The 25,475-nt window shown below is 65.5% G+C and overlaps 2 protein-coding genes across 2 annotated transcripts; both read right to left on the reverse strand.

Moving 5' to 3' along the window:
- Positions 1-566: 566 nt before the first annotated feature.
- Positions 567-7,353, reverse strand: ADAMTSL5 (ADAMTS like 5; the record flags this gene model as incomplete). Its single annotated transcript, XM_083880190.1, has 11 exons — positions 567-880; positions 2,317-2,388; positions 2,855-3,098; positions 3,194-3,357; positions 4,470-4,553; positions 4,956-5,079; positions 5,182-5,309; positions 5,389-5,497; positions 5,982-6,042; positions 6,621-6,763; positions 6,988-7,353. 11 exons carry the CDS (start codon positions 7,351-7,353, stop codon positions 567-569), a joined length of 1,809 nt encoding a protein of 602 aa, XP_083736316.1.
- A 7,528-nt stretch (positions 7,354-14,881) lies between these two features.
- On the reverse strand, positions 14,882-25,137 carry THOP1 (thimet oligopeptidase 1). Its single transcript, XM_083879944.1, has 13 exons — positions 25,044-25,137; positions 24,233-24,436; positions 20,193-20,341; positions 19,670-19,777; positions 18,764-18,866; positions 18,518-18,678; positions 18,218-18,353; positions 17,772-18,138; positions 17,335-17,536; positions 17,062-17,248; positions 16,675-16,803; positions 16,326-16,462; positions 14,882-16,240 (listed from the first exon to the last, which is right to left on the reverse strand). Exons 1-13 carry the CDS (start codon positions 25,057-25,059, stop codon positions 16,085-16,087), a joined length of 2,055 nt encoding a protein of 684 aa, XP_083736070.1. The 5' UTR covers positions 25,060-25,137; the 3' UTR covers positions 14,882-16,084.
- Positions 25,138-25,475: the final 338 nt, after the last annotated feature.

Genomic DNA, 25,475 nt, shown 5'->3' on the forward strand with positions numbered 1-25,475 from the left:
ACCCTCTGCCCACGGGGACACCCAGGGGACCCCTTGAATTGCAGGGACACAGAGGGGATGCCCTGAACCAGAGGGACACCAAAAAGCTCCCTGCTCATGGGGACACCGAAGGGACCCCTTGCCCATGGGGACACAGAGAGGACCCCTTAAACTGGAGGGATGCAGAAGGGACCCCCTGAACTGCAGGGACATGGAGGTGACCCCTTGCCAATGGGGACACAGAAGGGACACCTTGAACTGGAGGGACACAGAGGTGACCCCTGCTCCTGGGGACACAGAGGGGACACCCAAAATGGGAGGACCCCCTGTACCACCCCCAGCCAGGCAGGGACACACAGCCAATGAGGGGATAAACAATTTATTTCCTGCAAAAAAACCCAATAAATTACCACCCCCCTCCACCCTCCACCCCCTCCCCACGCTGCCACACGAACCCCAATGACAGCAAGACGGATTAGGGGGGATCCGCTGCGGGGAGGGGGCAGGGGGCGGGCTCAGGAGCACCCGGGGGGTTCTGTCCCTCGGGGGGTTCTGTCCCCCGGGGGGTTCTGTCCCCCGGGGCGGGCTCAGGGCGGCCGGGGCTGCGGGCAGTGCCGGGCCGCCTCCCGCACCAGCCGCGCCTCCCGGGCCGTCCAGGGCCGGGCGTAGCCGCGCTCCGGCAGCAGGAGGCGGTTCAGGGTGTGCTCGTGGTTCACGTGGCGAGTGGCCATCAGCAGGTACTCGCCCCCCTCGCCCAGCGCGGGGCAGCCGCAGGTGCTGGGCACCCACAGGTACTCCCGGGCCACCAGCGGGAAGCGCTGCCGGTACCGGGCCTTCACCTCCACCTCGTACCGCGTCTCCTGCCCCACGGCCCGCCGGGCCAGGACCCGCCCGTGGAACACTGCGGGGAGGGAGGAGGGGAGTCTGAGCCTTTCCTGGCCCCGGGACCCCCTGAGGGCTTTTCCCAGCCTCGGCACTGTCCTGGCATTGCCCTGAGCCCCTTCCTGTCCTGCCATTATCCTGAGCCCTTTCCCGTCCCCAGCACCCCCTGAGGGCTTTTCCCACCCCTGGCATCGCCTCTGGCATCGCCACAAGTCCCTTCCTGTCCCCAGCATCATCCTGAGCCCCTTCATGTCACCGACACCAGGCCAAGCCCCTTCCTGTCCCAGCATCGCTCTGAGCTCCTTCCCCACCCCTGGAATCACCCCTGGTATCACATTCCTGTCCCTGGCATTGTCCTGGCAGTGCCCTGAGGCCCTTCCCATCACCAATATCAGCCCAAGTCCCTTCCCATCCCTGGAATCCCTCCTGGCATCACCCCAAGCCCCTTCCCATTCCTCTCATCCCCCCTGGCACCGTTCTGAGCCCCTTTCCATCCCCGGCATTGCCCCTGGCATCACCCTGAGCACATTCCCGTCCCCAGCACCGCCCCCGGTGTCACCCTGAGCCCCTTCCCACTGCTGGCACTGTCCCTGCCATGTCCCCAGCCCTGTCCCACCCCCGAGCCCCTCCCGGCCCCCCCGACCCCTCCTGAGCCCCTCCTGAGCCCCTCCCGGCCCCTCCCGGCCCCTCCCGGCCCCTCCTGAGCCCCTCCTGAGCCCCCCCCGGCCCCTCCCGACCCCTCCTGAGCCCCCCCCCGGCCCCTCCCGGCCCCTCCCGACCCCTCCTGAGCCCCCCCCGGCCCCTCCTGAGCCCCTCCCGACCCCTCCTGAGCCCCTCCCGACCCCTCCTGAGCCCCTCCCGAGCCCCTCCCGACCCCTCCTGAGCCCCCCCCGGCCCCTCCTGAGCCCCTCCCGACCCCTCCTGAGCCCCTCCCGGCCCCTCCCGGCCCCTCCTGAGCCCCTCCCGGCCCCTCCCGGCCCCTCCTGAGCCCCTCCCGGCCCCCCCCGGCCCCTCCCGGCCCCTCCTGAGCCCCTCCCGGCCCCCCCCGACCCCTCCTGAGCCCCTCCTGAGCCCCTCCCGGCCCCTCCCGGCCCCTCCCGGCCCCCCCGACCCCTCCTGAGCCCCTCCTGAGCCCCTCCCGGCCCCTCCCGGCCCCTCCCGGCCCCTCCTGAGCCCTCCTGAGCCCCTCCCGACCCCTCCTGAGCCCCCCCCGGCCCCTCCCGGCCCCTCCCGACCCCTCCTGAGCCCCCCCCGGCCCCTCCTGAGCCCCTCCCGACCCCTCCTGAGCCCCTCCCGACCCCTCCTGAGCCCCTCCCGAGCCCCTCCCGACCCCTCCTGAGCCCCCCCCGGCCCCTCCTGAGCCCCTCCCGACCCCTCCTGAGCCCCTCCCGGCCCCTCCCGGCCCCTCCTGAGCCCCTCCCGGCCCCCCCCGGCCCCCCCCGGCCCCCCGCTCACCGAAGTCGCTGTTGCAGAAGTGGCGGATGCGCTGGGAGCGGCCCTTGGGCGGGCGGCACCTCCCGCAGCGCCCTGCGGGGACAGAGCTGGGGAGACTCAGGGGGCACAGGGGGGTCCTCACCCCCAAAACCCCCTCGGGCAGCTCTGGGAGGGGTCCAGGCCCCAGAGAGGGTCACACGGGGCTCCTGAGAGCCCTGGAGAAGGTTTTGAGGGTCCTTTTTAGGGTTCCCATCTTAGTGCTCCCCCCGGGGCAGCCCAGGATGGTCCCAGCAGGGGCGTGGGGGGCTGCGGGACCCCCGGGGAGGGACCTGTGGGGACTCCAAGGGAGAACCTGTGGGACCCCCGAGGAGAAATTTTGGGGACTCCAAGGAGGCACATGTGGGACCCCCGAGGAGGAATCTGTGGGACCTCCAAGGGAGAACCTCTGGGACCCTCAAGAAGGAACCTGTGGGACCCCCGAGGAGGAATGTGTGGGGACCCCAAAGATGAACCTATGTGACCCCCCGGGGAGACACCCGCGGGACCCCCGGGGCGGTACCTGCGGCAGCCCCGTCCTGGCTCTCCCCGGGGCCGCTCCTCGGCGGTGTCTCGGTGACAAATCCCCGGGGCTGCGGGGGCGGCGCGGGGGCCGGGCCGAGCTCCGGGGGCTCCGGGGGCTGCGGGGGCTGCGGGGGCGGGGGGCTGCCGGCCCCCCGGGGCTGGGGCTGCCGCAGGGGGCTGGTGTCAGCGCGGGGCAGCCAGAACTGGTACTCGATGCCGGGGTTGGGCTCCTGCAGCAGCACCTGGGGGCGGGGGGGGGACACGGGCGGGGCTGGGACAGCGGTGACAGCCCGGGGGGGGCGTGGCTGTCCCCGCCTCGGGGTCCCCCCGCCCTCACCTGCACGTGCAGGTCCTCGCGGGTGGGCCCGGCCCCCTCCAGGCTCTCGGTGCCGTCGGGGGCGCGGCTGTAGCTCAGGAGGGTCCCCGCAGCCTCGTAGGGCCCGGGCCAGGCGATGGCCCAGTCCCCGTTGAGGATGTAGCGCCCGTCACTCGCCATCAGCGCTGCGGGGGGGACACGGCGGCTCCGGCAAACCCAGCGCGGCCCCGGGACCCCCGGGACCCCCGGGATGGATGTCCCGGCGGGGCCTCTCCCGGGCGGGAGGGGGCGTGGGCCGGGGAGCCGCTCGGGGCTCCGGGAGTTGTGTTCCTGCAGGAGCTTGGCTTGGGGCCCGAGCCCTGCCGTGCAGAGCCGGCCCCGAGCCCCCAGACCCGGCCCGGGGACCCCAAATCCGCCCTGGGATGGGGGAAGGGGGATGGGGATGGAGGGGGATGGGGATGGGGATGGAGGGCCCTGTCCTGGCCCTGCCCCGGCCGCTCTGGCCCCGCTCCAGCCCAGCCCAGCCCTTCCCAAAACGCGCGGCCGCGGCCTCTGGAAAATTGCCCCGAGCGTTTGTGAGTTCACTGACCCCGCGCCGCTCAAAACAGCATCGGGGAGAGGGAGCGGCACGGCACGGCACGGCACGGCACGGCACGGCACGGCACGGCACGGCACGGCACGGGACAGGCGGGGACAGGCGGGGACAGACAGGGGACAGTACGGCGTGACATGGCCACCCCTGCCCTGCCCTGCCCGGCCCGGCCCACGCACACAGCTGCCACCAGCCTGGCCTGACTGGGATGGACTGGGATGGACTGGGACAGGCTGGGGTAAACTGGGATGGACTGCGACTGACTGGGATGGGCTGCGATGGGCTGGGACAGGCTGGGACTGACTGGGACAGACTGGGATGGACTGGGATGGGATTGGGATGGATTGGGATGGACTGGGACTGACTGGGACTGGCTGGGATGGACTGGGATGGGATTGGGATGGACTGGGATGGACTGGGATGGGATTGGGATGGATTGGGATGGACTGGGACTGACTGGGACAGACTGGGATGGACTGGGATGGGATTGGGATGGACTGGGATGGACTGGGATGGACTGGGACTGGCTGGGATGGACTGGGACTGACTGGGATGGACTGGGATGGACTGGGACAGACTGGGACAGGCTGGGACAGGCTGGGACTGACTGGGATGGGACTGGGACTGACTGGGATAGACTGGGATGGACTGGGACAGGCTGGGACTGACTGGGACAGGCCGGGACAGGGACAGTTCAGGTCCTACCCAGGTAGTTGCGGCTCTTGTCCGTCACCTTGATGTGGGTGGCCCCTGCCGGGATCTTGGTCACGTTCACGTACCCCAAATACCCTGGGACAGGGACAGAGTCAGGGCAGGGCCTGGGGACACCGCGGGGGACACAGGGAGGGGACGGGGCACAGAGGGGACATTAACCCAGCTGGGACATCGGGGACGGGTGGGCACAGGGACTGTGACACCCCTGGGGACACGACAAACCCCCCACACCCAGGAGTGACCCCTCTGCAGGGAGTTAAACCCCCCCAAGGGAAGGGGCTGCTCCCAGTCCCTGTCCCTGCGTTTGGGGACAGCGAGGGACCAGAGAAATGACCCTCGGGATGGGGGACATGGAGAGGGGATGGGACAGCAGGGGACCCGGGCCACGCCTTGGGGACACGGGTGGGGACAGGAGGACAGGGGAGCCAAGAGCCAAAGCATTCACCCATGGAGGCCCCGGGGCAGTGGTTCATTCACCGGAGGAGGGGTGGGGGCCCTGGAAGAGCCGCTGCACCAGCACACAGGAGCCCCGGCCGCCGCCGCAGCGCCCGCAGGCGTCGGGCCGGGAGCCCGAGCCCAGGATCCCGTCACAGCCCACGCTCTGCGGGAGCCCAGACACCCTCAGCTCGGGCCGGGGGGTCCCGGGAGGGGGTTTGGGGGTCCCGGGAGGGGGTTTGGGGGTCCCAGCCCCCTGCACACCCACCAGGCAGCGCCCGGCCACGCACAGGTCCGGGGAGCCGGGCCCGCAGCGCGTCCCGTCCAGCACCCGCCCGAAGCTGTAGTAGAAGTTGTGCCCCTCGGCCAGGCAGTTGAGGTCGCAGAGGTTGGGGGCTGCCGGACACGGTGGGGAGGGGTCGGGGCGATGCCGGGGACAGCCGGGAGCCCCCCCGGTGCCCACCCCGGGACTCACCTCCATAGAAAGGCACCCAGCGGTAGCGGGCGGTGCCCCCCAGGACGGGCCGGTCGTTGTAGAGCGAGCACTGCATGGCCCGGAAGGGCGCGGAGCCGGCGGGGCAGCCCTGGGGGAGCAGCGGGATGGAGCGGGGGGCGCTGCGGGCCCCGGGGGGGGGCTACGGGCACCGGGGGGGGGCTACGGGCACCGGGGAGGGTACGGGCACCGGGGGGCGCTACGGGCACCGGGGGGGGTACGGGCACCGGGGGGGGGCTACGGGCACCGGGGGGGGTACGGGCACCGGGGGGGGGCTACGGGCACCGGGGGGGTACGGGCACCGGGGGGCGCTACGGGCACCGGGGGGGGTACGGGCACCGGGGGGGGTACGGGCACCGGGGAGGGTACGGGCACCGGGGGGGCGCCACGGGCACCGGGGGGGGGGTACGGGCACCGGGGGGGCGCTGCGGGCACCGGGGGGGGGATACGGGCACCGGGGGGCGCCACGGGCACCGGGGGGGGGCTACGGGCACCGGGGGGGCGCTACGGGCACCGGGGGGCGCTACGGGCACCGGGGGCGGGCACGGCGCTGTCCCGGCGCTCCCGGAGCTCACCTGGAGCTGGCACAGGCGGTACTGCCGCGGGTCCCCCGCGCACGGCGGCTCCTCGCTGCTCCTGAGGTCACAGGACGGCACGTGTGACACCCGTGTGCCCCCCGTGTCTTCTCTGTGTCCCCTCTGTGTCCTCCTCGTGTCCCCACCGTGTCCCGCCCGTGTGCCCCCCATGCTCCCCTGTGTCCCCCCGTGTCCCCCTCATGTCCCATCTGTGTCCTCCTCGTGTCCCCCCGTGTGCCCTCCCTGTCCCTCTGTGTCCTCCCCATGTCCCCACCGTGTCCTCCTTGTGTCCCATCCGTGTCCCCCCCGTGTCTCCACCATGTCCCCCTCATGTCCCGTCTGTGTCTCCCCATGTCCCATCTGTGTCCCCCTGTGTCCCCCCCCGTGTCCCCCCCGCTCCAGGGCCACCCCAGGGCTGGCAGTGTCACGGTGTCCCCCCAGGGCAGCAGAGGAGGAGCGGGGACCCCGCTGTCCCCACAGTGTCCCTGGTCCCTTCAGAGCCCCCTCCTCGGCTCTGGGCGGCGCTGAGGGCCCGGGGGACACGAGGGGGTGACAGGGGGGGCCCGGGGGACACAAGGGGGTGACAAGGTGACAGGGAGGGCCCGGGGGGTCTGTGCTGTCCCCGCTGTCCCCGCTCACCGCAGGCACCGCCGGCTGCGCAGGGCCACGCCGTCCCCGCAGGAGCTGGAGCAGGAGCTCCAGGCGCCCCAGGAGCCCCAGGACCCCCGGGGGCGGGCCGGGCCGGGGGGCTCGGGGACCCCCGGTGTCCCCAGGGCTGGGTCCTGCGGGAGGGGGGATGGTCAGTGGGGTGAAGGAGCCTGGGGGTGTCACCGTGTGCCCCAACCTTTCACCTGTGCCCCAAACCCCTCACCTGTCCCCAACCCCCTCACCTGTCCCCAACCCCTTCACTGTCCCCCAACCCCTTCACCTGCCCTCCAACCCCCTCATCTGTCCCCCAAACCCCTCACTGTCCCCAAACTCCTCACCTGTCCCCAAACCCCCTCACCTGTGCTGTGCCCTCCAGGCTGAGCCAGGCCAGCAGCAGCAGCCACCAGGACCTGGGTGACACAGGGTGGGTGACACGGGGTGGGTGACAGGGGGGTGACACAGGGGGGTGACACAGGGTGGGTGACACGGGGTGGGTGGCAGGTGGGTGACAGGGGGGTGACGCCGTGTCCCCCCCGCACAGCCGGGCCGGGCTGTGGCCCCGCCGCCCCCAGGGCCCCGCGGCGGGCGCCGGGCCGGGCTCGCTGCCTGCCGGGGCAGGACCAGACCTGCCGGGGCTCCGCGCCGCTCCCGATCCGGATCCGGCCCCGCCGGGGGGCGAGCGGGGTGGGGGCAGCGGGGCCCCCCACGGCCCAGAGCGCCCCATCCCGGGGCACCGCAAAGCGCCCAGCTCGGGGGCGCGGGGGGCGCGGGGGGTGCGGGGGGTCCCATCCCCGGGCCGGGGAATCCCCCGGCAGAGCCGGGTCCGTCCCCCCGCGCAGCTCCTGGGCCACCGGCGGGTCTGGGGTGCCACCGGCAGCCCCCGGGGCAGGGCAGGGCAGGGCAGGGGTGGGGCAGGGCAGGGCAGGGGTGGGGCAGGGGTGGGGTGGGGCAGGAGGGTCGCGCTGTCCCCGCTCCGGGGGGTGTTGGAGCGCCCGGAGCCGCCGAGGCTCGGGCGGTGCCGGTGGGTGATGCCCACGGGGGGCACCGCGTGCCTCAGTTTCCCCGCAGGAGCTCCGGGGGGTGCGGGGCGGGGGGTCCGCGGGGGTTCAAGCAGAAATCGGAGGCTTACCCAGCACCGGGGGGTCTCCCGCGGGGGTCCCAGCCGCCTCCAGAGCCCCCCCCGGCCATGCCGGCCCCGCTCCGCGATGTCCCGGGGCTCAGTCCCGGCTCAGTCCCGGCTCAGTCCCGGCTCAGTCCCGGCTCGGTCCCGGCTCGGTCCCGGCTCAGTCCCGGTTCAGTCCCGGCTCGGTCCCGGCTCGGTCCCGGCTCAGTCCCGGCTCGGTCCCGGCTCGGTCCCGGCTCGGTCCCGGCTCAGTCCCGGCTCAGTCCCGGCTCGGTCCCGGCTCAGTCCCGGCTCAGTCCCGGCTCGGTCCCGGCTCGGTCCCGGCTCAGTCCCGGCTCAGTCCCGGCTCAGTCCCGGCTCGGTCCCGGCTCGGTCCCGGCTCAGTCCCGGCTCAGTCCCGGTTCAGTCCCGGCTCGGTCCCGGCTCGGTCCCGGCTCGGTCCCGGCTCGGTCCCGGCTCGGTCCCGGCTCAGTCCCGGCTCGGTCCCGGCTCGGTCCCGGCTCAGTCCCGGCTCGGTCCCGGCTCGGTCCCGGCTCGGTCCCGGCTCAGTCCCGGCTCGGTCCCGGCTCAGTCCCGGCTCGGTCCCGGCTCAGTCCCGGCTCAGTCCCGGCTCAGTCCCGGCTCAGTCCCGGCTCAGTCCCGGCTCAGTCCCGGCTCGGTCCCGGCTCAGTCCCGGCTCAGTCCCGGTTCAGTCCCGGCTCAGTCCCGGCTCAGTCCCGGCTCGGTCCGGCTCAGTCCCGGCTCAGTCCCGGTTCAGTCCGGCTCAGTCCCGGCTCAGTCCCGGCTCGGTCCCGGCTCAGTCCCGGGCCCGGGGCCATCCCCGGCCTGCGCAGCTCCGGGGGGCGGGCGAGGCTGCCCCCCCGCCCCAACAAACCCTCCCCGCTCCCGTCCCGTCCCTCCCGCCGCGTTATTAATATCCACCCCAAGGTGCGCCCAGCCCTCCCCGGCCGCCCGTTAACCCTTGGGGGCCCGGAGCTCTGCCGGTGGGGGGCTGGTGGAGTGCAGGGGGGTTCGGGTGCTGCACAACAACATCAGCGACCCCCGGGACCCCCGGCCCAGCGGGGGAGGGGGAGAGGCAGCAGGACCCCCCTGCAGGGTCCCGTATCCCGATCTGGGACCCCCCAGTGATGGGTAGCCCCAAGGGGCTCCGCTTTGTCATTGGGGGCTTTTGGGGGGGTCTGGGGGGTCAGAGCGGTGGGTGTTGGGTGCGGGGGGGGGTTGGAGGGACACTCAGCACCCTGGGGCGCCAGGGGCACCCACAGCCCGGAGCTGAAGGGGTTACAGTGTCCGGGGGGTGTCCCCAGGTGTGTCCCGGTGTGTCCCCGGTGTGTCCCCGGTGTGTCCCGGTGTGTCCCGGTGTGTCCCCGGTGTGTCCCCGGTGTGTCCCGGTGTGTCCCCGGTGTGTCCCCGGTGTGTCCCGGTGTGTCCCGGTGTGTCCCCGGTGTGTCCCCGGTGTGTCCCGGGGTGCCCGGGCAGAGCCGCCGCGATGGGCCCGGGGGGCGCAGGGGCCGAGCCGGCCCTGGGCTGGTTCCTCCGGGACGGGAGCAGCGGGGCCATCTACAGACGGGAACGGCTCCTGGGAGAGGTAAATCCCCCTCTGTGCCCCCCTGGACTGCCCCGAGCCCCTCCAGAGCCCCCTCCCCGCTGGGCACCCAGGGGTGGTCACAGTCCTGCCCCACCCAGGGGTCCCCAGGGTGTCCCTGCTGCAGGGGGGAGCCACCCCATCCTTATGGGGAAGGGGAAACTGAGGCAGAGGACTGCGGTGCTTGGGGGTCCTCGCCCCACATCGAGAGACACCTGGGTGGGCTCCCGACCCCCGGGACCCCCTCCTGACCCTCCCTGGCTGCCCAAAGCACCTGGGTGGGCTCCCAACCCCAGGACCCCCTCCTGACCCCCTCGCTCCCCACTCCCCCCGGGGTCACTCCCAGGGCTCCTTCGGCCGCTGTTACCGGGTGTCAGAGGTGACCAGCGGCCGGCCGTACGCGCTGAAGGTCATCCCCAGAGCCCGCCTGGGGGCTGCGGGCACCGGGGACAGGGTGAGTCCGGCCTGGGGACAGTCCTGGGGACAGGGGACAGCACCCATGGGGTCCCCACAGCCCCCGGGGTTCATTCCCGGGGGGTCCCCGGGTGTCCGGGTGGGTTCTGCCCCCCGGGGTTCATTCCTGGGGGTCTCCGGGTGGGTTCTGTCCCTACAGGGTTCATTCCGGGGGGTCCCCGATGTTTGGGTGGGTTCTGACCCCGCGGGGTTCATTCTTAGGGGTCTCTGGGTGTTTGGGTAGGTTCTGACCCCGTGGGGTTCATTCTCGGGGGGTCCCGGGGGTCCCGTCCCCACAAGGTCCATTCCCGGGTGTCCGGGTGGGTTCTGTCCCTGCAGGGTTCATTCCTGGGGGGTCTCTGGGTGGGTTCTGACCCCGTGGGGTCCATTCCCGGGTGGTCCCCGGGTGGGTTCTGTCCCCCGGAGTCCATTCCCGGGGGTCCCCGGGTGGGTTCTGTCCCCACAAGGTCCATTCCCGGGGTCCCCGGGGTGCTGCGGCTGCAGGTGCAGCGGGAGCTGGAGCTGCAGGGCCGCCTGAGGCACCCGCACCTCGTGCGCCTGCACGGGCACTTCACCCACAGCGACCGCCTGTGCCTGCTGCTGGAGCTGTGCGCCCGCGGGGTGAGCTGCCCCGGAGCCGGGACCGAGCCCCGGAATGAGCCCCCGAGCCCCGAAACCGGGACACTGAGCCCCGGAATGAGCCCCGGAATGAGCCCCCGAGCCCCGAAACCGGGACACTGAGCCCCGGAATGAGCCCCCGAGCCCCGAAACTGAGCACCCCCAGGCCGGGGCTTCAGCAGAGCCCGGGCTGGTGCCTTGTTGTGTCCCCAGGCTCCCCTCGGCCTGTCCCAGTCCCTGTCACTCCATTCTCGTCCCTGTCACTGTCCCCCGACCCCCTTCACTGTCCCCAGTCCCTGTCCCTGTGTCCCCAGTCCCTGTCCCTGTGTCCCAGCCCCTGTCCCTGTGTCCCCAGCCCCAGTCCCTGTGTCCCCAGTCCCTGTCCCAGCCGCTGTCCCTGTGTCCCCAGCCCCTGTCCCTGTGTCCCCAGCCGCTGTCCCTGTGTCCCCAGTCCCTGTCCCTGTGTCCCCAGTCCCTGTCCCAGCCGCTGTCCCTGTGTCCCCAGCCCCTGTCCCTGTGTCCCCAGCCGCTGTCCCTGTGTCCCCAGCCGCTGTCCCTGTGTCCCCAGCCCCTGTCCCTGTGTCCCCAGCCGCTGTCCCTGTGTCCCCAGTCCCTGGCTGACACGGTGCGGGCCCGGGGCCGCCTGACGGAGCCGGAGGTTCGGTTCTACCTGCGGCAGCTGCTCTCGGGGCTGCGGTACCTGCACGGCCACGGCCTCGTGCACCGGGACCTCAAACTGAGTGCGTGGGGCCGGGGGGGACCCGGGGCACAGGGGGTGACCCGAGGGTGACACCATTCGTGTCCCCCCCTCCACAGGCAATTTCCTGCTGACGGAGAAGATGCGGGTGAAGATCGGGGACCTGGGGCTGGCACAGCCCGCGGCACCGCCCGGCCGGCGATGGGGGTCAGTGGGGACGGGGGCCAGTGGGGATGGGGGTCAGTGGGGACGGGGGGCTGAGGGCACGGGGGTCAGCGGCGATGGGGGTCAGTGGGGCCGGGGGGCGCTGAGGGGACGGGGGGTCAGTGAGGACGGGGGTCAGTGAGGACGGGGGTCAGAGGGGACGGGGGGCTGAGGGCACGGGGGTCAGCGGCGATGGGGGTCAGTGGGGACGGGGGCCAGTGGGGATGGGGGTCAGTGGGGACGGGGGTCAGTGGGGATGGGGGGCGCTGAGGGGACGGGGGGTCAGTGAGGACGGGGGTCAGAGGGGACGGGGGTCAGTGGGGCTGGGGGTCAGCGGGGCCGGGGGGTCAGCGGGGACGGGGATCAGCGGGGCTGGGGGTCAGTGAGGATAGGGGTCAGCGGGGATTGAGGGGCTGAGGGGCCGGGGGTCAGCGGGAACGGGGGTCAGTGGGGACGGGGGTTCACCCCGCCCTGTCCCCGCGGTCACCTCTGGTGTCCCCTCCCCCGCTCAGGGCACTCTGTGGCACTCCCCAGTTCCTGGCCCCGGAGGTGCTGGACCGCAGGGGACACGCGGAGCCCGCGGATATCTGGGCCCTGGGATGTGCTGTGTGAGCCGGGAGGGGACGGGATGGGGTGGGGTGGGATGGGGATGGGATGGGATGGGATGGGATGGGGATGGGATGGGATGGGATGGGATGGGATGGGGTGGGGTGGGGTGGGGTGGGATGGGGTGGGATGGGATGGGATGGGATGGGATGGGATGGGATGCGGATGAGGATGGGATGGGATGGGGATGAGGATGGGATGGGATGGGGATGGGGATGGGATGGGGATGGGATGGGATGGGGATGAGGATGGGGATGAGGATGGGATGGGATGGGGATGAGGATGGGGATGGGATGGGGTGGGATGGGGATGGGATGGGATGGGGATGAGGATGGGGGGAGAATGAGGGGTGACGGAGGCAGGGTGGGATGACGGGAGATGGAGGGAGGGCAGGAGGGCTGGAAGAGGATGGGAAGGCTGGAGGGAGGGAAGGGGGTTTGGAAGGGAAACAGGGAGGGCTGGAGGCAGGACGAGGGGTGATGGAAGGAGGATGGAGAGAGGACAGGGGGGCAGAGGGGGGACAGGAACACTGGAGGGAGGACAGGGACACTGGGGGAGGCACAGGGACACCGGAGTGGGCACAGGGACACCGGAGCAGGGACAGGGACACTGAAGCAGGGACAGGGACACTGTGGGGGGCACAGGGACACTGTGGGGGGCACAGGGACACCGGGGCAGACCCAGCCGCCCCCGGCGCTGTCCCCGAGCCGCCCCCCGCAGGTACACGGCGCTGACGGGGCAGGCCCCGTTCCAGGCCCCCCGGCGGGCCGAGCTGTACCGGCTGATCCGCGGGGCCCGGTACCCGCCCCCCGCCCGGGCCTCGCCCCCCGCCCGCGCCCTCATCGCCCTCATGCTGCACCCCCAGCCCGGGGCCCGGCCCCGCACCGCCGCGCTCATGGAACACCCCTTCCTCACACGGGTAATGGGGACACGGGGACACGGGGACATGGGGAGACATGGGGACATGGGGACACGGGGACATGGGGACATGGGGACATGGGGAGACATGGGGACATGGGGACATGGGGAGACATGGGGACACGGGGACATGGGGAGACATGGGGACACGGGGACATGGGGACATGGGGACATGGGGACATGGGGACATGGGGAGACATGGGGACATGGGGACATGGGGACATGGGGGGACATGGGGGGACATGGGGACATGGGGGGGGACACGAGGACATGGGGACAAGGGGGGACACGGGGGGCACGGGGAGACATGGGGGGGACACAGGGGGACATGAGGGGACAAGGGGGGACACTGAGGGACACGGAGGGAGACAGAAGGACACTGAGGGAGATGGGGGACACTGAGGGACACAGAGAGACATGGGGAGACACAGAGGGACACTGAGGGAGATGGGGGGACACGGAGGGACACAGAGGGACATAGAGGGACACAGAAGGACACTGAGGGACACAGGTGCGGGGCTGGGGGACACAGGGGGACATGGAGGGATGGAGGGACATGGAGAGACACTGGGGGACATAGAGAGACACGGAGGGAGACAGAAGGACACTGAGGGAGACTGAGGGACATGGAGGGACACTGAGGGACACAGGGGGACACGGGGGGACACTGAGGGACACAGAAGAACACTGAGGGACACGGGGGGTCACTGCCTGTCCCTCCGCAGGGTTTCACACCCCATTCTCTGCCGCCCCACGCCTGTCACTCCGTGCCCATCCTGGTGGGCCAGGAGCCCCTGTGGCGGATCCTGCAGTGCTGGCGGGGCTGTGCCTGTGCCCCTGTCACCGCTGGCTGTGCCCGTGTCCCTGTCACCGCCGGGCCTGGCCGTGTCCCTGTCACCGCTGGCCGTGCCCATGTCCCTGTCACCGCTGGCCATGGCTGTGTCCCTGTCACCGCTGGGCCTGGCCGTGTCCCTGTCACCGCTGGCTGTGCCTGTGCCCCTGTCACCGCCGGGCCTGGCCGTGTCCCTGTCACCGCTGGCCATGGCCGTGTCCCTGTCACCGCCGGGCCTGGCCGTGTCCCTGTCACCGCTGGCCATGGCTGTGTCCCTGTCACCGCTGGCCGTGCCCGTGTCCCTGTCACCGCTGGGCCTGGCCGTGTCCCTGTCACCGCCGGGCCTGGCCGTGCCCCTCCCCAAAGGACCTGAGCCCAAGGATCCGCGGAGGAAAAACCTTTATTAGTGTTGGGAACCGTCTAAAATCCAGTCATGGAAACAAGCAGGGTGGGACGTGACCAGTACGAACGGCACACACACACACACACACACCAGTTTGCCCTTAAAACTGTTAACAGGAAAAAAAATAATAAACGACCCCCAAGTCCAAACCCCTTAAAAAAACCAAAACCCGGAGCTCTCTTCCCCGCCAGCCTGGGATGGGGATGGGGAGGTGCAGCTCCATGTCCCGGTGCGCAGGGGACCCTGCAGAGGGGACAGAGGGAGCTGAGGGCTGGGAAGGAGGGAGGAAAGTGCGTTGGTTTCCCTGTTCAGCTTCGTTTCTCTCTCTCCGGAGAGAAGAGTCGGAGAAAAGGATGAAAAGCTCAGTAAAACGGGACACTAAAAACACCCAGGGGCCGGCACCGCCCCAAACACGGGGCCGAGGAGGGGACAAGGACGAGATGCTCGAGGCGGCCCCGGCAAAGCACCAAAGGAGCCGCTCCCGGAGCCCCCCCGTGTGAAAGCCACAGGGGACGGGCCCGGGGCTGTCACCGCCTGACCTGTCACCAACAGGGGCTGCGGGAGGGAGGTGACAGCAGCGACTTTGTCTGCACCGGGGTGGGGGAGCCTTGTCCCAGCGCCAGAGTGACAAAGAGAGGGAACAGGGAACAGCCTGGGATGGGGCACTGGGCTGTCACTCGTGTCCCCCACACCACGGCACAGTGCCAGGGATGGATCCCACAGCCCCAAACGGCCCCACACGATGCACCCGAGGCTGGGAGGGCTGGGACACAAATCCCAGCTCCCTTTGAAGCTCCTCAGCTCCCCAGGAAGCCGGGAGCAAACCCACCCTTTGCCCTCGGGGTCAGGAACCTTTGTGCCACAATACCCTGTGCCACCTGGGGTCCTGGGACACTCTGGGGACACTCAGGGTCCTGGGACACTCTGATGACACTCAGGGTCCTGGGGCACTCTGGGGACACTCAGGGCCCTGGGGCACCCTGGTGACACTCAGGGCCCTGGGACACCCTGGGGACACTCAGAGCCCTGGGGCACCCTGGGGACACTCAGGGCCCTGGGACACCCTGGGGACACTCAGGGCCCTGGGACACCCTGGGGACAGCCCTGGGCAGGTGGCACAGCCCGGGCTGGCTCTGCTGTCCCTCCCCGTGGCGCCGGCAGCTCAAGGCCTGGCACGGAGCCCAGGGGATATTTTTATCCCGGAATTTGTGTTGTTGGAAGCTGTCAGCTCGGTGTTTTCAGTCACAAACACCAAGCCTCTCCCCTTTCCCAGCCTGGCTCGGAGCTGACAGCAACAGCAACACCCTCAGCTGCCACAGCCCCAGCCCCTGGCTGCCCTGAGGTGGCCCCAGGGTGACCCTGAGATGGCCCTGGGACATCTGGCAGCACACAGAGGCCATGTCCCCAAAGCTCCTGTTCTGGGAACTCCTGCACCGGCCGCCTCTGTCCCCCTGCCAGGCAGGAAGGCCCCTGAGGGGCTCAGGGCAGGATGTTCCAGTCAGTTCCCTCTGGGTTTTGAGCTCTGGGATCTCTCCCCATCTTTATTGCACAGCCAGGAGCTGCCCAAAGATGGGGAAAGCGGGACTGTCCCTGCCCTGGTGACAGTTCTGTCTGTCCCAGGGCAACAAACCAAGCCAAGGTGGCAACAACAACAACGAGGCTTCTTTAAAGAGAAGGGATTTAAAAACAAAGATTCAAGTTTGGGAACTCCTCTCCCCCTCCTCCCTGGCTCCAAAATGAGGCCAACACTCACCCTGGTGCAGGAATCAGGTTCAAAGCTCAGCCAATTGGTGCGGGTGACCCACAGCCCTGGGGTGACGAGGACAGGTCATCTCTGTGTCACCACAGGGCCCCGTGCCAGGGCTGAGCCCGGCTCCCAAAGCCCAGTAGGGGCTGGGAGAGGGCCCTGGAGGGGCAGCTCCAGGCAGGGGTGGCCCGGGGGGTGTTTGGTGACAGGAACCAGGCGAGGGCAGGTGCGTGGGGCAGGAGCTTCCCCCAGGGCCAGGCCCCAGCGGCGCCTCAGGCCGAAGGCACCGAGTTGCTCTCCACCTTCAGTCCCTTGCTGGCCAGGAAGGCGTCCTGCTTGGGATCCCTGCCCAGGAACTTCCTCAGCATGTCCGAGGCGTCCACGGAGCCGCCGGGACGCAGGATGCAGTTCCTGTAATCCATGCCCACCTGCGGGCACACACACACAGAGCAGGGCTGGGACACCCCTGCCCTGGCCTCCCCATCCCAGCCACGCACAGAACCCTGTCCTTACCTTGCAGTTCATGATCCCCTCCTGCTTGAAGCGGGTGTGGAACATGTCCATGGAGTACACCTCGCTCCAGAGGTAGCCGTAGTACTGAGCGTCGTAGCCGCCGGCCAGGTGGCCGAAGGTGGCTGGCATGTTCGTGCCTGAGGGGACACCAGGGGTCAGGGGGGATCCCCTCATGGACAAAAAACCCTCCAGTGCTGTCCCAGGAGGTGCTTTGTCCCTCAACTCAGGGGACAAAGGGAGGAACTTTCCAGGCTTTTCCTGCTTTGCTTTTTCCAGTGCCAGCAGAAACTGTCCCCAAGCCCAGAGGAACTTTCTGAGCCACACAGAGGGACAGGAGGGCTGCCCGTACCTGGGGTGGCAGGGACACCCAGCACCTCTTCACAGAGCCGGGCAAACACCTCCACAGGGTCAGCCTTGGTCTGGGTGTGCAGAGCCTGGTCCACCTTGGCCAGGACGATCTGGCGCAGGTTGAAGAGCCCTGTTCCCAAAAGGAGGACGAGGAGGAGGCAAAGTGAGGCTGGAATGCTGCCTGCAGGAGGGTCACCAAGCCTGGTGGCAGCAGGGCAGGCTGGGTGGCACCTCTTTGTCATTGTCACATATCACATCGCCCTCTCCCTTCCCACACATGTGGGTTCCTTCCCTCCACCCCCTCAAGGGTGAGCAAGGAAAAGCCTTTCCTGTCACTGAGTGTCCCTTTCCCGTCCCCACACCCAGGGGACACCAATTCCCCCCTCACCTGTGTTTGCCTGCCGGGATTTAATGAGCTTCTCCAGCAGCTCATCGGGGATGGGGCTGCCTGTCTTGTAGTGCCTGGACATGCGCAGCAGAGGCTCCTTCTCCCACACCCAGTTCTCCAACATCTGGGACGGGGCCTCCACAAAGTCCCTCTCCACGTGTGTCCCACTGAACATGGCAAACTCCGCCTGGGGGGACACGGCCGGCTCAGAATTCCATGGGAAAACAGGATGGGGGAATAACCCCAAGCTGTGCCAGCACAGGGAGGCCTCACCTGAGAGCACAGCTGGTGCATGACATGCCCAAACTCGTGGAAATAGGTCTCCACCTCATCGTGCTGCAGCAGGGAAGGGGCGTCGGGTGTGGGCTTGGTGAAGTTGGCCACCATGGCGGCCACCGAGATCTGCCGGCTGGAGTCCGGCAGGAGGCAGCCGGGCTGGAGGCCGAAGCAGGCGGCGTGGCCGTACTTCCCTTCCCTGGGGAGGGACAGGAGCCTCAGGGGTCCTTCTTCCAAAAGCCAGACACAGCCACGGCCTCCCCCATTGTGCTGCTCAGAGCAGGAATCCCCAGTGACACCCCGGTGACCCCCTCGGTGACACCCCAGTGACATCCCTGCCGCAGCATACACTGCTCCCTCCACACTCCACACATCTGGAATCTCCTCTTCCTCAGGCTCTGCTCCCCCTGCTCCTGGATCTCCCCAGCTCTCACCGTGGGTACAGATCCAGGTAGAACTTCCCGATGGTCTCCCCGGAGGACGCGTCCTTCACGGTGTAGAGCTGCACGTCCTCGTGCCACACCTGAGCCTTCTCCTCCAGGTGGAAGGTGAGGCCCAGCAGCTCCTGGTAGATGGCCAGGAGGCCCGTGGTGACCACCTGCATGGGGAAATACTCCTTGAGCAGGTTCTGGTCCACGCTGTACTTGGTCTCCTCCACCTGGTTCATGTAGTAGCGCATGTCCCAGGCGTTGATGCGGTTGTCGAACTCCAGCCCGCGCTTCTCGCACTCCTTCTTCTTCAGGTCCAGGATCACGGCCCTCTCCTTCTCCCCCAGGGGCTTCAGCTTCTGGGCCAGCTCATCTGTGGGGAGGGAGGCAGGCGGGGTTGGGGTGTGGGATCAGAGCAGCACTCCCAGTTCGGGGTGTCCCCAGGGACGTACCCAGGAATGTGGCCACCGTCCGGCTGCTCTTGGCCATGTTCATCTCCAGCACGAAGTCGGCGTGGGTGCTGAAGCCCAGGAGACTGGCCTTCTGAGCCCTCAGGTCCACCAGCTCCTTCAGGATCAGGCAGTTCTCCTGGCAGGTACACAGGGGACAAGGGAAGTGTTGTGTTTTATCTTCTTTTCTGCCACAGTCGGGATTAAACACTCGAGGCGGTACAAAATTCTCAGTGACCAGAGTTCCACCAGGGTGGAAAGAAACACAAACGCCAGGGGAGATCCCCTGGGTGCCCCACTGACCTCTTTGCACCTGGAGTTGAACATCTCCTCCACCTTCCTCCTGGTCTCGGGCACGTAGCACTTCTTGAGCAGCGGGAAGTAGTGTGGGTACTTGAGGGTGACCTTCAGCTTCCCATCCTCCGTCTTCTCCAGGGAATTCAGGAAGTCCTCAGGGAGCCCCCCTGGGAAAAAGGGCAGCCAGGGGCTGAGGGAGAGCCCAGGACACTCCAGGAATGCTCAGGGCCCTGCCAGCAGAGCACTCCATACCTAACTCCTCCCTGGAGAAGGGCAGGAAGGTGGTGTCCTCGTTGAGGTTCTTGTTGAAGTCTATGCACAGCACGCTCAGCTTTTTCTTGATAGCTTTGATTTTCTTCAAAAACAGCAGGAAAATCGGAGAGAAGTCAGAGCCAGGAGCTGTCCCCACCCTGCTGAGCTGCCCAGCACTGAGCCTGGCCCTGGCTCTGCCCCAGCCCAACGGAGCAGAATTAACTGAGGTGTGCAGGCAGCCCAGAAAGGCTCCCTGTGGTCACACCTGGCAGGGATCAGCCACCTCAGCAAGGTCCTGCCAGTCCCCTGCCAGCTCAGGAGCTGCAGGTGTTGCAGTAACAACCTCCTCTCTCCTTATTTCACCTTTTCTGCTGTTTTTAACCCAGTTTTGGGCTCCATGGTGAGACAGGGAGGCCCCTGAGCAGCTCAGCCCCCTCCAACTCCAGCCCCCAACTCCAGCCCTTGGCTGTGGGGATTTGGTGCTAATTCCCCCTTTTCAGCTTCCCAGGAATCCTTAACTCCCACTTTGTTAATATCACCCTTTGGATGGAAAGGAAAAAGGGGCTCTGGGAGACATTTTGGGAGACATTACCCAAAATCACCAGAATCAGGGGCAAAACCCCAACCCGAGCCTCAGGCCCTGCCCTGAGCCCTGCCAGGGCTCCTCTCCCTGTGACAGGGACAAGGGGGAACGGATTCAGACTGACAGGGAGTAGGATTAGATGGGATATTCAGAAAAAACTCCTTCCTGTGAGGGTGGGGAGGCCCTGGCACAGATTTCCCAGAGGAGCTGTGGCTGCCCCATCCCTGGGAGTGCCCACGGCCAGCTTGGAGCACCCTGTGACAGTGGGAGATGGGCTTTAGGGTCCCTTCAACCCAAACCACCCCGGGATTGTGTGCTCTCACCTCCTGTGTCTCCTCAGGGAGGTGGAGCCCGTTCCTTTTCCCCAGCTTGATCAGCCTCTCCAGGTACCTCTTGGCCTCGGGCTTCAGGGAAGCGCTTTCTGCCTTCTCCTGGAGAGAAAAAAATATTCCTCCTGCTCCTCAGGGAGCTGCAGGAAGCTGGGAACACCAGAGACCTGGCAGCAGATGGAAACACCCCCAGGGAAGGCTCTGGCTTGGTGCAGTGGTTCCTGTGTCACCTCTGGGCACAGGTTCCTCCCAGATCGCTTTAAACACATCACCTTTGAGCCATGTCAGCGTTTTGGGGGGCACCACCACTGAGGTGGGTTGGATTTACCAACAGCAAAGGAGAGATCAAAGCTGTGAGTGGGGGCACAGCCCTGGACCCCAAATTTCCCACCCCCCACTAACAGCTGCACCACCCTGCCATCACCACCCCACTCCTGCACCCTCCCCTTCTCAGCTCTGGCAGGAGGGAACAGGACTGGGATGAATTCCAGGGGGATTGGCATGGCAGGGGACCCACCTGGAGCCAGACAATCCTCTGGTACACGTCCTGCCTCATGCTCATCTCCACGTCAAACTCTGAGAGCTTCTTGTCGGCCTCGGTGCTGGCGGCGCGGATGGCCTTGCAGGGGGACACGTGCTGGGGGAAGTCCAGCATGTTCCTACGGACTGGGGACAACAGGGGACACAGTGAGGGGTCCACAGCGCCCACAGCACACCTGGCACACGGATTGTTTCACCCTCCTGATGTTTTGTGTGTCTGGGGGAAGTCCAGCATGTTCCTACAGACTGGGGGGACAGCAGGGACAAAGTGAGGGGTCCACAGCACCCACAGCACGCCTGGTGCCCTGATTGTTTCACCCTCCTGATGTTTTGTGTGTTTGGACTGGAGTTTTCTCACCCATTATAACATAAACAAAGAGTGAGGTTTTGAAAACTCTGCATTCCTTCCTAGGGAAGGACAAACTAATGGACTTCTGGCTTGACCAGTGGGGTCAGAGAGGTGTCAACCTCATCCTCCAACTCCTGATCAAACTCCAGACCCTATTTAAACCCTAATCCCAAATAAACATCCTTCTTTTTTGCTCACACAACTGGACAGTGTGAGTGTGATTCTTTTTTTTTTTTACATGCCCAGATGGACACGAAAAGAGGGACACTCAGAGTCACTATCAGGGCAGAAAAGAAGGAAGTTTATTTTGGGTTTAAATTGTGTTTGGAATTTGATAAATATTTGGGCCATGAGGTTGACACCTCTCTGACCCCACTGGTCAAACCAGAAGTCCATCAATTTGTCCTTCCCCCACGAGGGAATGCCTGACTTACAAAAGATCACTCTTTGTTTCTGTTACAATGCCTGAGAAAACTCCAGTACAGAAATGTAAAACATCAGAAGGGTGAAAAATCAGGGTGACACAGAGCCAGGCTGGCCCCAGAGCTTTCCCCACACAGGGCCAGGGAGGGGTGGGATGCAGCAATATATCTATAATATATATCTATAATATATATATCTGTATAAGATGTAGCAATGTACCTGTATAACACAGGCCATTCTGATGCACCAGCCAAATAATATTGTTTGTAAGTAATATTATCAAACCAGCTGCAGTTTTGTTGTTAGAGCTCTGGGGAATTCATCGAGGTTACTGAGAAAACAGCAGGATCAAAAATAAGAAGAGAGAGCCTCAGAAATTGTCTATAATAAACACAAAGCCTGGATAGGGAGAGCACAAGGTGAGGATGGACACTTGACCAGTGGGATTGCCCTGAAGGATGTGAAGAAGCAGCTCAGCCAACCCAGAGATTCCCATATGCACTTAAAACCTATATCTGCCATGTAATATAAATAATAAACAGCCTCTGTTGGAATTATATTAGTTCTGTTATTCACATTTCCCCCATGAAGAAACAGTTTAGCCAACCCAGAGATGCCCCCATGGACTTAAAATCTGTATCTGCCATGTAATATAACCAACAAACAGCCTCTGTTGGAATCACATCAATTCTGTTATTCAGTGCCCATTTCCCCCTGCAGTGGGATGAGGCTCTGGCTCCTCTTTGTCCCTTCCCTGCTGCCCAGCACAGGATCCCACCACAATCCTCCCCAAATCCACGGGAACTCTGTGCCTGTGAGCCCCCAACAGCTCTGCCCACAGGGGGTTTGGGGTGTCCTGTGCAGGGCCAGGGGTTGGACTGGATGCTCCACTTATTCCATCATTCCTGATGGCAGCAGCATTCCCTGCCCGTGGGATTAATAATTCTGGGGCTGAGAGATTTTTTTCAGCCTGCTGGCAGCTGCTGACTTTTTTCCCCAAGGAAAAAATGTCTCAAGAAAGTTTCTTCTCAAACAATCTTGGCCAACAATTCTCCTATATCAGAACAATCTTTCTCCAGATGGTGTTTTTTGCTGTTTCTCTGGTTTAACCAAAAGGATCAGAGAAGTGTTGTTTCTATTCACCAACCAGGTTAAGCCTGTATCAAAACACCTTATAAAAGGTAGTAAGAATTAGAAAATAAAGCCTTTTTTTAATGCTCTTTGCCTTCAGAAATATTTGGAGTCTTTCTTTCGTGTCCTACAGTGACACCTGTCTCCTTTAAAGCTCCAGGTGGGACAATCCTTTTCCTGCAGACACTTCCCCAACAGCCCCAGGTGTGCCCTGTCCTGATTTAATCCCACTTGGGAGAACAGGGGAGAACATTCCCTGCTGCTGGCCCTGCAAAACCTCCAGGAATGGAACTGCAGGTGCTCTGCAGACACCTGGATTCTCCCCCCAGGAGCAGCTGAACAGGCAGCTCAGCCAGGGAAGTGCTGACAGTCGTGCTGAGCTGAGCGTTCCTCCTGCTGAGCAAGAGGAATTATTCTTTTTCCTATTAATTTAAGAATAAAAGAACAGGGAGAGGAGGAAGATGAGGCTGCTCCCTGCCCCGGACAGGTGGGACAGCTCCAGCACAGGTGTCACGAGGAGGGGCTGCCTGAATTGTCATCCTGCTGCAAATAATTGTCCAGAAAGCACCAAACCCTGCACAGTTTTGGTGCCATCACGTTGTGGTACTCTCCCAAAAAAATCACAGTGGGATTTACTCTCCCAAAAAATCATGGTGGGATTTGCTCTCCAAAAAATCCCAGCAGGATTTACTCTCTCCAAAAATCACAGCAGCATTTACTCCCCCAAAAAATCCCAGCAGCATTTACTGCCCCCAAAAATCCCAGTGGGATTTGCTCTCCCAAGAAACCCAGGAGCATTTACTCTCCCAAAAAATCCTTGCAGAATTTAGTCTCCAAAAAATCCCAGGAGCACTTACTGTCCCAAAAAATCGCAGTGGGATTTGCTCTCCCAAAATTTCCCAGAGGGATTTACTCTTCCAGAAAATCCCAGCAGCATTTACTCCCCGCAAAAATCCCAGTAGGATTTGCTCTCCCAAAAAACCCAGGAGCATTTACTCTCCCAGAAAATCCTTACAGGATTTAGTCCCCAAAAAATCCCAGAAGCACTTACTGTCCCAAAAAATCACAGTGGAATTTACTCTCCAAAAAATCACAGTGGGATTTGCTCTCCAAAAAATCACAGTGGAATTTACTCTCCAAAAAATCACAGTGGGATTTGCTCTCCCAAAAATTCCCAGCAGCATTTACTGCCCCAAAAATCCCAGCAGCATCTACTCCCCAAAAAAATCCCAGTGGAATTTACTCCCCAAAAAATCGCAGTGGGATTTGCTGTCCCAAAAATTCCCAGTGGGATTTATTCACCCCAAAAAATCCCAGAAGCATTTACTGCCCCCAAAAATCCCAGTGGGATTTGCTCTCTCAAAAAATCCTACCAGGATTTACTCTCCCAGAAAATCCTTGCAGGATTTAGTCCCCAGAAAATCCCAGCAACATTCACTCCCCCCAAAAATCCCAGTGGAATTTACTCCCCAAAAAATCGCAGTGGAATTTTCTGTCCCAAAAAAAATCCCAGTGGGACTTGCTCTCTCAAAAAATCCCACTGGGATTTACTCCCTGCAAAAATGCCATTGGGATTTGTTCTCCCAAAAACTCCCACCAGGATTTGCTCTCCCAAAAAAAATCCCATCAGGAAACAAGGCCCATGGAGAGACATTTATCCACGGCCCCAGGGAGAAATGAGGAAGGAGGTGAGAGTTTCTTGGATCTTTTCTGGTTTGTTCCCACTGGTGACACACAAAAGCCGGGACAGCCTTGGGGACGGGGCAGCTCCTGCTGCCAAAGGCCGTCCTTGGCTTCATCTGCTCTTTGTGCTGGTTCCTTGCTCTATAAACATTAACTGGGAAAAAAAAACAACATTCTGCTGGCAGACAGGGGCAGGGAAAAGCAGGTGACAGCACAGAGCTAAAAAAATAAATTTAAAAAAATCTTAATAATCGTAGAATGGGCTGGAAATGACCTCAGGAACATCTTTCACTAATCTCAGGTGGTTCCAAGCTGGGTTTGGACACTTCCAGGGATGGGGAAGCCACAGTTTCTCAGGGCAATCTCACCTTCCCAGGGAAGAATTCCACCCCAAAATCCCCAGAGCAGCTCCCCCATCGCCCGATCCCCACCTGTGTATTCCACCTCCACGTCGGTCAGAGCCTTGAGGGTGTTCTCGTAGGAGACCTCCCCGCGCTCCTGGGCTCCCACGCGGTCATAGACGAGCTTGGTGCTCTCGGTGAGCTCGGCGGCCATGGCCTCGATCTGCTCGGCCGTCAGGTCCCAGCGCAGCTGGCTGGGCACCGCCCGGGGCGCCTGGCTGTCCACGACATTCCCTGCGGGCCGGTGGGGAGAAGCTCGGGGGAAATGCTCCAGGAGAGACCCGGCTCGGAGGAGGAGCGCGGAATCATCTCCCGGGCCCGATAAATCCTCCACCGAAACCCGACCCCGCCAGGTGTCCGTGCCAAGGCTCGGGGACAAGGCCCGGCGCTGCCCCGCGGGGCACAGAGGGGACTTGGGGGGCAGAGGGGACCCCGGCGGTCCTGAGGGGCTGTCCCCGGTCTGGTCCTGCTGTCCCCGGTCTGCTCCTGCCTCCCCCGGCCCGGTCCTGCCCCTCCGGTCTGGTCTTGGTGTCCTCGGCCCGATCCTGCCGCCCCCGGCCTGGTCCTGGTGCCCCCGGCCCTGTTCTCCCGTCCCCGGCCCGGTCCTGCGCCCCTCGGCCCGGTCCTGCCTCCCCTAGCCCGGTCCTGCCTCCCCCGGCCCGGTCCTGCCTCTCCTGGCCCGGTCCTGCCGCCCCCGGTCTGGTCCTGCCTCCCCCGGCCCGGTCCCGCCGCCCCCGGCCCGGTCCTGCCTCCCCATCCCTGTCCCCTCAGCCGCTCTCCCCAGGCCGCCCCAGCCCCCCGCCCTCTCCCCCGTGCGCCCCCACCCCGGCGGTGCCGGTACCTGTCGGCGGGGCCATGTCGGCGGTGCCGGGGGTGGCGGGAGGCCCCGCGCTGCTGACGAGGCCGGGAGGAAACCGGGCCGGCCCCACGCACCGAGCATGTGCCCCGACCGGAGAGGCGGGAGCGAGAGCGGGGCATGCCGGGAGCCTGGAGGACCGGGCCGCTCCCGCCTCGCCCTCCCCGCACCGGGGCCGGGAAACGGGGGCGGCTCATCCCCTCCGAGACCCTCCGAGCGGGCCGGGAGCGGCCCCGGGGCGGGCGCGGGGCGGGCGCGGAGCATCCCCGGGTCCCGCCCGCCCGTTCCCATGGCGACGCCTCCGCGCGTTGCCATGACAACGGCACATCTCTATGGTACCACTGGGGGCGGGGCTTCCGCTTCAAGCCACGCCCCTTTAGGGCTTATAAGGGAGGGGGCGTGGCCGGAGCGGCGCCG

This window comes from Zosterops lateralis, assembly GCF_965231275.1.
Source record: "Zosterops lateralis genome assembly, chromosome: 29".
Classification (NCBI taxonomy): Eukaryota; Metazoa; Chordata; class Aves; order Passeriformes; family Zosteropidae; genus Zosterops; species Zosterops lateralis.

Coding starts and splice junctions, on each gene's coding strand:
- THOP1 (XM_083879944.1), bottom strand. Junction 18,679..18,763: donor CTTCTCCAGGGAGGAGTTAG/GTATGGAGTGCT, acceptor CCTTTTTCCCAG/GGGGGCTCCCTGAGGACTTC. Junction 18,354..18,517: donor TCAACTCCAGGTGCAAAGAG/GTCAGTGGGGCA, acceptor TGTACCTGCCAG/GAGAACTGCCTGATCCTGAA.